Source organism: Pipistrellus kuhlii, unplaced genomic scaffold (assembly GCF_014108245.1).
Source record: "Pipistrellus kuhlii isolate mPipKuh1 unplaced genomic scaffold, mPipKuh1.p scaffold_m20_p_10, whole genome shotgun sequence".
Taxonomy (NCBI): Eukaryota; Metazoa; Chordata; class Mammalia; order Chiroptera; family Vespertilionidae; genus Pipistrellus; species Pipistrellus kuhlii.
The window spans coordinates 16155363-16166668 of NW_023425405.1; the positions used below are offsets into that span (position 1 = coordinate 16155363).

Sequence of the window (11306 nt, forward strand, 5' to 3'; positions counted from 1 at the left end):
CACTTTCTCCATCCTCTGCCAATCTTACCTTCATCTCTCAATCCTCACTATCAAACACCTGATATGCATGTTCCTCTCCGGCAGAGCTGCTATGCACAGAACCCTAATTAGAACTCCTTGACAGTCTTTGGTGCTTTCCTTCACCAGGGTCAGGGACACCATTTATGAGCTGAAAATATTAACTGTTGTTGTTTTTTGGTTCCTAGATAGAAGAGCGAGCAGAATTTTTGAATAAGTCTGTGCAGAAAAGGTAAATATGGTTGATTGTTCACTGGAGCATCACCAGCCAATCATATGTGCGGAAAGATTTTTCTCTCATATCTTTACATATGTGTGTGTTTATTTACTTAACAGTGGTGTCAAGTCAACTCATCAAACGGCTGTCGTCTCCAAGATTGACAGCAGACTGGAGCAGTACACCAGTGCCATTGAGGTGAGCGATGTCCGCAGGGTTGTGCTCCAACAGAAATCAGCTCTGATTGTGTAAATGATCATACAATAAGCAAGTCTAATAACCACATTAGGGCTAAAACATTAATAATGCTTTATTATACTTTGAACTAGTTAGAGAGAAGAACAGTAATAAAGGTAGATATAGAAGGGTTTTTAATAAATTATTGTTTACTTCCTTCAGCCTGAGTATTCTTTAATGAAGATGTTATTCTTTTAAGGAATAGGTTTGTTGATATTCAACTATGTTATTTATATGTTAGTAAGTATATCTTCTAATATTAATTCCTTGTAAAATATGTTCTAATATATAGTTAAACAGGTCCCATGTAACCTTAGTTAATCCTCATTTGCCTATAAAAACTTTTATGATCAAACAATAATAGTGATAGTATAAGTTAATATAAAGATGATTGCCAGCTAGAGTTTAATCATCATGAATTTTAAACTGAGTGTTTTATGCTTAAAGGACCATAGTTATATGCTTCTGTCTATTCCAGCTTTTTCCCACAAAATGGACCCATGGGTTCTACCCCATTTAGAATAATTTATATTTCCAAGTACCAAAGCTCTAAGAAGGTAGAGTACCATCAATCAGTGTGTGATCATAGTTTTTTCTAGGATTACAGACTAAGTCAATGATTTTAGCCACCTTTTATGTCAAAGCATCTGCTATGAAGGAATTGGATAAACTTGATTTTATTTTTCTCCTCTCCTTTGCACTGCAGAGTGAACATAAGTATAAAATATTCACAATCAACTAAGTTATGAGGGAATAAAAATGAGATCAGAATGATTTATCAAATGAATAACCAAGTCCTAATACTCAAGAGTTGATTTTCACAAGATTAAATGTGCACTAAAATCAAAGAAAAATTGCAGATAGTTACTTTCTGTGGTTACAGTTATTATAGCTGTAAATAGGGTTGATGAAGCCAAGACTATAGCTTCAGCCTCTACATGGTCCAGTGATGGTGCCACTCACCATGGCTGACCACCTTGACCACCCAGGCCACAGAGTACAAAGCAGGACCAGGGGGGAGATAGCATCATTCTGGGCATGCCCATCACTACTGCAGAAAAGTATCTCAATTGCACACTTTTCTTCCTTACATCCATTCTTTCCTCCTCCCCATATATTCTCCATGCAGTGGCCTCGCACTCTTTCAATCCTTTATCATGTCCCTGTCTCTAGCCCTTTGCATATGCTGTTCCCTCTGCATGGAATGGTGTTTGTGCCTCTTTTATCTAGCCATTTCCAACTCCTCTATCAATCTGGGTTTGAATGTCACTTCCTCAGAGTAGACTTCTTTGCTCCCTATTCTATTATTACCCGTGTTTCCCCGAAAATAAGACATCTCCTGAAAATAAGACCTAGCGCAACTTAGGGAGAAAAAATTAATATAAGACACTGTCTTATTTTCGGGGAAACAGGGTATTATTCCCCTATTGTGTGCTCCTTTGACATGCTTTATGGCACTACATTTATCTTTCGTAACACACCGAAATGTGAAATAAATACTTATATCATCAATTACTAAGCAAGTCCACTTCTGCTTACAGAGCAGACTGTCTTGTTTTGGGTACCACTGTAACACCAGAGCCTAGACAGTGCCCTGCACACAGTAGGCACTTAGGTATCTGTTGAAGCAATGAAGTAGAATATCACTTAAACAATCAATGTCATCCCGGTAAAAAGCATATTTCATTTTTGAAAGACCCTCTGATCTAGATCTCAGGGTGGATTTCTTGGTACATAGGTCATCAGGATGCAGTTTTACAACAGAAAGGACTCTCATTTTTGGTGAAAGCATTTAGACAATTACTCTTTTAAATGATACTGTCAGGGAAGAGAGTACTTGACAAGAACAAACTTAGACTTGTATGCATGCCTATAAGCACAACCAATAGACGCAAGACACTGGGGGGGGGCGGGGGGATGAGAACAAGTGTTGGGGGCTAGTTAGGGGAGGCTGGGGGAGGGGAGGTGGGAAGGGAGGAGACATATGTACTACTACTTGTAATATAATACCTTAAACAATAAAATTAAAAAACAAAACTTAGCACCAATCCTAAAAATAATCCACACACTTCAGGGGACAAAAGCTGCAAAATCTACGAAGCCAGCAGCCTCAGATCTGCCTGTTCCCGCGGAGGGTGTTCGCAATATCAAGAGCATGTGGGAGAAAGGGAACGTGTTTTCCTCCCCCACCGCATCGGGCACGCCAAACAAGGTGAGCGCCAGAGCTCTGTCTTCATTGTGGAGAGTGGGCTTCTTGTCCTTTTGTTTTTAGCAAACCGCATTAGCTGGTTATAAAAGCAGCGGAGAAGGTGTAATTCTTATTTTCTTTTGCAACAACCATAAAAGCAAGCTCACAGATGCTACACAGTGTGTGCCTCTCGCTCTGGCCACTCTCCTCTAAATTGAGTTCTTGAAATGAATCATCAACCTTGGGTTGGGGTGGGATGGGGTGGGGTGAGGTGCGGGGGCAAGCAAACCAAATAACGTTCTTTAAATATCAAGTTTCAGGTTCATTTTACTCAAAATATAGATTATAACAAGTAATCATTAATTGGCGTTATGGGATGGTTCTGTGCAATAACATGCGATGGCATTATTTGAGGTTTCTTTGAAGATTTCTTTCCAGGTAAAGTTTGTCTTTTTCTTTACTATTGGATGGTTGACTCTTTGCAGGAGACTGCTGGCCTGAAGGTGGGGGTTTCCAGCCGCATCAATGAATGGCTAACCAAAACCCCAGACGGAAACAGGTCACCTGCTCCCAAACCTTCGGTGAGTAGCCCCAGGTTTTCTGTGTTTCCCTGATCCCTCAGCTTCCAACAGCAGGAGAAAGCAGGCTGTGGGTCTGTTTGCCTGGGGAAGGCAGCGCTCCTGTTCCCTGGGGTTCTGGTTTAGAGAGAACAGCCCCAAGCAGTTGCCCCACAGTGGCCCAGAGGCGGTGGTTAACCAGAACTCCGAAGCCGTTCAAATTTACACTCTTTACCGGTCTGTGTGTTCAGCTCCTAATCTATAAATTACTGCTAGGAATTTGAAAATGAAAATGTCAAATTATCTTGGCCACTTCTCTGTCAAGGGCACCCCTAAACTTATTCCCCAAAGGATGTGTATGTTGGCTATTTTGAACCCATGGTTTCTAATTTGCCTAATTTATGTAACTTTATACAAAAAAAAAAAAAAAAAAAACCATCATTTTTTAGGTCGTTGTTGAAGTAATTGCCATAATTTTTTTTTTTTTTGTCAACACCTCCAAAGAAAAACCATTTTGAAAAACACAGTAAAACTGGAAACTATAAAAGCTTGTTATTTTTGGAAATCTAAATATTTCTCAGTATTTATTAAGTGTGACTATTTTACTATAAAAATGTTCTTTTAACCTTTTCATTGGATGTATATGATAATTGCCTAGCATTTATCATTATGATAAAGAGCCTTATTAAGCGCCTACGGTACATTGGTGAGTTTTCTCTGTTAAGTTGGCTTTTATATATTTCTTGGGGCCCAAAAGAGCAGAGACTCAACTGTCCTAACTATCCCATTGCAAAGGTACCCTGTTTCCCCGAAAATAAGACAGTGTCTTATATTAATTTTTTTTTTCCCAAAGTTGCGCTAGGTCTTATTTTCAGGGGATGTCTTATGTTTCCATGCACTAGGTCTTATTTTCGGAGGATGTCTTATTTTCGGGGAAACACATAGAATAACGCTTTCCAAATCCTAGACCTCTGTGCCACGGAGCGTGTAATTGCATCCAGTGGCTCCATATTTAATCTCCAAAGTCACTAGAGGTTATAAATTCCAATTTAAGAAGAAAAAAATGGAAATATCGTCTATACTTCTTGGATGCAACCCCTTATAGTCACCTAATTAATAGTCAGGATTTTTTGCATAAGGGTTCACATGAGGCCTATCTACCAGGAGAGGGGAAAATATATATTTTTCAGTATATAAAGGCTTTTCTATTGTAAATTGGGTTTACATTAGTTTTACACCTCATATGAGCCCTTAGGCAAAAAATCCTATTAATTAGGTGACTATAAGGGGTTGCATCCAAGAAATGTAGACAATGTTTCCATTTCTTCTTCTTCTTCAATTGGAATTGATAACCTCTAGTGACTTTGGAGATTAAATATGGACAGAAAGGTATGACAGGGAAATTACAAAAGCATTGCCTGCTTTACCTACTAGTCAGTTAGTGATTTGTGAGGCCATCCCCTACAGCAGTGTTTCCCAAACTTTTGACATATGTGTACCCCTTCTATAATTTTTGTAACGCTGAGTACCCCTCGTACTCATGAGAACGTAGAATTAGGCGCAGCTAAGCACGGTGCAGTGCATATCCCCACCAAACTCCGGTGCAACGCGTACCCCCACCAAACTCTTCCCGTACCCACGGGGGTACTCGTACCACACTTTGGGAAACACTGCCCTAGAAGACAGAAGAAAAGGAAAGGGGAGTGGCAGTTCACACAGGTTGTGGTGATCTCTTTTCTTATGACCTATTCGAGTTTGCAGACTAGGTAACTTCCTGCATGAAGGCCAGATTGAAAGAAAGCAGTACGTGGTGGCCGTTGTAAAGGAAAAGCTAGTGTGAGTAGACTTAACAAGCAACGTTCGGCTTTGTGCCCAGTTCGTGGGTGACAGAGCCAGCTCTTGTCGAGATCTGAAGAGCAGCAAGGCATTCTCTCTGGGAAGGGATGTGACCTGGACACAGGAAGGCAGGAGGGTAGTTCACAGACACTATGGATCCAGCAGAAAAAGAGGACATTTCCGAGCTGCAGACAGGCCTAAAAGATGCATGAAACTTGGCTGGCCAAAGGTTAAGTCCAGGAATGCAGCTTATAACGGCAGGTCAAGCAAAGCTCTTGCCCGGGTTTTATCAGGGGTCTCACACGGGTGTCCTGCAGCTAAGATGTGTGTAGTTTGTCCCACACCATTGTACTTAATTTTCCTTTTAAGAATTGTCATTTGGATACATTTTTGAAGTGTGGAAGCATGTCCTCCAGAATTGGTTGATTCCCACCTTTCTTTATTTACAATGAGCCTTTGCAAGCCTTTGAGCTTTCAGCCTGGCCCTTCATGGCAGGACTCTGAGTTTGGCACCTTTGGGTCCCCAGCCAAACTGAACCTGAGCTCTGAGCCCAGGGTGTTACAGTTAGAGGGTTACCTAAAGACAACCTCAAACAGTGGCCCCCAAAGGTGCCACCTGAGTGTGGACCCAGGTGATTTATTCTCTGTCCCTTGCTTGTATTCCTTGGTGTGTATGGCGAGAGAGGAAAGCCTGACTTTGTGTTTGAAGAAAAACAGAGGGAGATTCTTTCACCGAAATGGTCCTCACCCAGTAAAACCTCCAGAAGAAGGAAGTTAGTGTTTCCTTTGAGATTAGTGTTTAGTTCCAAAACTCACTGGACAGAACAACCACCCTTCACCAAGTTGTAGAATAATTTCCAAATATGCTAGGAAGTAAAGTGCTCAAAATAGTTTGTCAAACCAATATTATTTGGGGGTTTCTGAAAATTAACTTATTTGAAAGCAAACATTGATCTACATCTGATCCCTCCTGGGACATCAATTTGCTATTTGTGGGCAGAATTTATGGGATTTCAGTGTAACTTTGTAGCCAGAATTCAATTCTGAGTATGCCTGTTTTAGCTGGTTTGTCTGTTCTTTGTGTCTAAACTACATGTTACATGCAGCTAAATTAAAATGCTAATTTGTCTTTCTTTTTGTTTAAAAAAACAACACAACAACAACCATGTTTTTCTCAGCTGAATTCTCTTCTTCCTTCTTTGATCTCGGGTTGACTGGAAACCTGCTTCTCCTGCCTTCATTTCTCCCTCTTCTTCCAGACTGGGTCTTTGTCTAAAATGTAGTCTGGTCAGGTAATTGCGTTTCTATTTCCCCTTTGATTTAAAATGCCAACTTACCACTTGGATGTTCACATTTTCTTAAAATAGGCTCTTTCATTGATCTCAAAAGATTCATAGGTAAGATTTAAGGGAACCACAGTCCGTTTTTCTTCTGTAGAACATTCATGTGAAAGAAAAATATTTGTCTTCTGTGAATCAAATAAATAAAGTAATAATAGCCACTTTCCAGAGCTTCCATCAGCATGTGCCTAATTATAGTTTCCAAAACTTTAAAACAGTCTTCCAGACAATTTGGCAGCTTCTCCCTACATTGGCAAATGCAGTGGAACCCTTCAAAAACCATCTGATTTGTTGCTTGCTGGTTCCAAGTTAAATAGGTGTAGCTCTCAAATAGGATATCAGGAATTCATGCCACAATGGAACTCCAGAAACTCAGTAGGATTAAGGCAAATCTGAAATGCAAAACAAAAAAAAAAATTTTAATTAAAATTAAAAATCTGAAATGCTTTACATGGTACATTTAACTAGTGCCCTTCCAGTGTTGCGCCCTCCATACTATTATACTTGTCAAATATGCCCACTTAGACTGGTGTCCATGGATAAATGCAATTGCTGTTCGCTTTGCCTTCCTAATGAGAAAAGGATGTGCCAAAGTAAACATGACTATTTCAGTTAAAACACATTTATTTTCTACAGACTGCCTGTTGCCAAGTACTAATAGAAGCACACGCTGGAAGGAAAGTAAATGGAACCAGAAATGTGAATCCTTGTCCAAACCAAATTAATTTCGAGGTAGCAAATCAAGAATCAAAGCTATAGAACTGTTTTCTCCCCAAGATTTCCACATGTTCTCACATATGCTATTAAGTGTCAGTTTCTCTTATGGGGACAATTTGTGGTCAGTGCTTACTTTGATGAGGCTAGGCCCTGATGATGTACTTCTGAATGTTCCACTCACTCTGCAGGAAACACAAAATGACTTGAGTCTGAGGAAAGTGCCATTAGAAGGTTGATGCAGATTTCCTACTGCACAGAGGTGTGGGGGGAAGGGGTTTATGCCCCTAACCCCCACATTGTTCAAGAATCAATTGTATTTAAAACTGTATTCACTTCTAAGAGCATAGAAAGTTAAAAATAGGCTATATTATTTTAAATATGCTTGTATTCCAATTTTACTGACCTATAAACAATAAGTCTTTAGTGAAGAACAGGACCTAAATGCTGGACAGTTCCTTCCCATTCTCATATCAGAACGCAGGTCCAGATCTATTATAAAGACAATGGCTAATGATCCTTTCAATGCCATCCATTTCTGATCACTAGGATAAAATGTATTAATAAGAAATCAATTCAAACAAACAAACACAGATGTGGTGATTTATTTAGACCTGGCAGAAAATATACATGGCCATGTGTTAATTTTTTTCTGCTTTCTCTTCAATAGGATTTGAGGCCAGGAGATGTATCTGGCAAGCGGAACCTCTGGGAAAAGCAATCCGTGGATAAGGTCACAAGCCCTGCCAAGGTAATGTCAGTCCAAATGTTTATATAGTCCCCTTTTGGAATAGAGAATGTCAGCTGTCCACTGTGCATCATCATGGGTATAATGGGGCCCCTCTAGATAACATTCCCCTGAGCCAGGGTTCTGGGACGTGAAGTGAAGATATGATCTGGAATGGTAGGACTCAGAGAACACCACTCACATACAACACAGCAGGAATGGTGGCACTCCCCGGAATTGTGCAGCATAGTGGCACAAGGTGGGAGGGTGACAGGGTGAGTCCTCACACATGCACTGCCCCCTCCTTCTTGATCTAGCCCAGAAACTCTTCCTACAGTAATCTATACTAATAAAAGCCTAGGTGGTCCTTACACGCTCTTACAATGCTCTCATGTCATCAGAAATGGCCGGCAGGGGAGGGCAGTTGAGGGCCATCAGGCCAGTAGGGGAGGGTAGTTGGGGGCAAGATAAGATTGGCAGGGGAGGACAGTTAGGGGCAATCAGGCCTGCAGGGGAGGGCACTTGGGGGCAATAAGGCCAGCAGGGGAGCAGTTAGGCATCAATCAGGCCAACAGGGGAGCGAATAGGGGGCGATCAGGCTGACAGGCAGGAGCAGTTAGGAGCCAGCAGTCCCGGCTCGTAAGAGGAATATTCGAAGGGTCCTAAATTGCAGGCCGGGCTAAGGGACACCCGCCCCCTGCACCTTCCCCCTCCCGTGCATGAATTTCGTGCACCAGGCCTCTAGTAATTCTACAATCACTAGGACCACAGCTGAGGTTATGAGGTAACAGAGTAAGGAGTTCCTTTGTTCCAAAATGCCAGACTCACTACACGTCATGCAGTGATTCATTTGAAATGAAAACATACAACACATTTGAAAATGCAGATTCACAGTACTACATTGGATCATCTGTGTCCTCAGGTTGTGCATCACGGATTCAACCAACCACAGATTCAACCAACCTGGGACCAAAAACATTACATTGTTGCTAATGTATACTATGCAGTTAGGCCTATGATGGTTGCTTCTGTGTTGAACATGCACAGACTTTTTCTTATCACTATTTCCTAAACAATACAGTATAACAACTATTTATATAGCATTTACATTGTACTAGGTATTATAAATAATCGAGAGATGATTTAAGGTATTTGGTTTATATGCAACTAATATGCCATTTTCTATAAAGTACTTGAGTGTCCACAGATTTTGGTGTCCATGGGGGCCTGGAACCAATCCCCCTAAGATACTGAGGAATGATTGTACTTTAATATTTATCAACACCTCAGCAAGGATTTTTTAGCAGCTAGCTGGGGGAAAGAAATGATAGACATATAAGACTATGAGTCAAATGTCAGATAAGTCTCAAGAATAGGGCTTGAAGTACAGGAGGGAGGAAATAAAGAACAGGAGAAACCTAAAGGTAAGCATAGTCCACTTTACCCTCCTGCCTTGTTGCGTCGAGACTGCCATTCCATCATGTATGCCTGTTCTGGAATGCACACTATAGATTCCTGGCCCTTAGAGTGGGTGTTAAAAATAAAACTGCCTCTGAATGCCCTGAGCAAGGCTAAAGATCAAGATATAGAAAAGGTAATACAAAGAAGAGAGGAAGGAAGGAAAGAAAGAAAAAAAGGAAGGAAGGAAAGGGGGGAGGGAAGAGAAGGGGAGGGAAGGGAAGGGGAGGGTGAAAAAAGTCAACAGGAGAAAGACTAAGAGGAGCATATTTGAATAGAATGCCAACAATAATCCTCCCTTTCACAAATATTTATTCCTGACATATCATAATTTTGTTTTCTTCTGACATAAACATCTGGCAGAAGCACTGTGCCTGCCGATTCAGAGCTCTCTTCTCTTAACAGGTTTGAGACGGTTCAAGAAAGAAGCCAGAGTAGCCACTCACGATGCTGGACCAGCACAGCTGAAGAGGGCTAATGTGCTCTGTTTTATATTTATGTTGATTTACTAAATTGGGTTAATCTCCTTTTGTTTTATTTTTCATTATCCCCATGTATATTATCACTATATTTAATAATCACAGTCTAGAGAAGTTCATGGTAAAAGTACTGCCTTTGCACAGGAGCCTGTTTCTAAAGAAGCCCATGCTGTGAAATAGAGACTTTCTACTGATCATCATAGCTCTGCCTGGACGGTGACACCAGCCACGTCGTCGGAAGTCGAGCAGAAGGAGGTTCAAGCTGGAAATTTGCCTGAGGAATGTGTGCAGTGTCCAGAAAAACAAACCAAAGTGGGGTTTGGGTTTTTTTGTTGCTTTTTTTTTTGTTTTAAATACAAAAGTCATGTTGTTTCTGCACTTTAGAATAAAGCATGGAAGAAATGATCTTAGTAGGCAATTGTAACACTTTCTGAAAGTAACGCGTTTCAGATTTGAGATTCTGCCATGATGATTGTCTTTTTTTAAAAACGTACTGTTAAGGTATTACTTTTTTCATGCCGATGATTATCTACATTGGATGATGATGTTAGAAGACAGTGGTACTGATTTCTTTAGGTGGGTTGCTTTGTGGATTTCTCCGGTAGTGATAGTAAACCACATTTTAGATGACCTGATCATGTATGTATGTGCATACACGTATACAAACACACTAATGGTAGAAAGCTTCTTTTATGTGCTAGACTATTATATTTAGCAATATGTCCTTGTAACTAGCCAATATCACAGCTTTTCAAAAATTAAAAAATCACATTATATTAATACTCGTATTTGCCAATAGAGACATGGCAGAATAGGTATCAATATATCTTCAATGTCCAATAAATAAACTGTAAGAAAAAAAAAAGATTCAAAATGTCGAGATGAATTGACATTTTCTATAAAATATATATAGTATGTAGCTTATAATGAAAAGCAATCTTGGAAGTCCAATGTGAATTTTACTAAATCTACCATCTGGATCAAACTCAAAGCTTGCTGAGAACTTTATTTTGTTAGCAATCAAATTCACAATAGGTTGGCCTAGAGGATATCAGAGGTCTCTTCTTTGTCTAAAAATGTAAAGACGAGAATTTTAGTGACAAGATCGTCCAGATTGAAATTCCATGTGTGGAAATGCAAAGACCAGCTTTGGCTAATGTCTGGAAGCAGAAAAGAAGTAAGTCAATTCCAGTATTTAAGAGTCATGATAGTCCTTCCATCTTTATTATACTAAACCATTTTTTAAATTAAAGGTTTCTACTTTTATTAGTCATTGGTACTTGTCATAAGTTGACAAGGTATTGAACTTGCAAAAAATATGTGTAACTTTTAGTAGTTTTACTATTTTTCCCAAGAATCTTTATCAAATCATCTTTTTTATACACGTACTCTAGACATCAGATCTTATTTTAGCTTATAAGTGTTCATCTATTCTTCACGATAGATGATAAAAGAGTACTCCTCTGTCTTGGCAATATGTTTTAGCATAGAGATATATAGGATAGTTCTATAAACTTATACCTCATTTGACTTAA

The 11306-nt window shown here is 39.8% G+C and overlaps 1 protein-coding gene across 8 annotated transcripts in view; it reads left to right on the forward strand.

Moving 5' to 3' along the window:
* CALD1 (caldesmon 1) overlaps positions 1 to 10649 on the forward strand; it is a 186323-nt gene extending 175674 nt beyond the window's left edge. For 7 of the 8 annotated variants that reach the window (XM_045576937.1, XM_045576930.1, XM_045576948.1 and 4 more), the window contains 6 exons: positions 207 to 250; positions 355 to 433; positions 2547 to 2684; positions 3146 to 3241; positions 7778 to 7858; positions 9916 to 10649. In XM_045576937.1, coding sequence (XP_045432893.1) covers positions 207 to 250; positions 355 to 433; positions 2547 to 2684; positions 3146 to 3241; positions 7778 to 7858; positions 9916 to 9951 — 474 coding nt within the window. In that variant the 3' untranslated portion in view covers positions 9952 to 10649. Of the gene's footprint in view, positions 1 to 206; positions 251 to 354; positions 434 to 2546; positions 2685 to 3145; positions 3242 to 7777; positions 7859 to 9697 lie in introns of all 8 variants that reach the window. The other variant, XM_045576945.1, reaches the window with a different exon arrangement.
* The last annotated feature ends 657 nt before the right edge of the window (positions 10650 to 11306 follow it).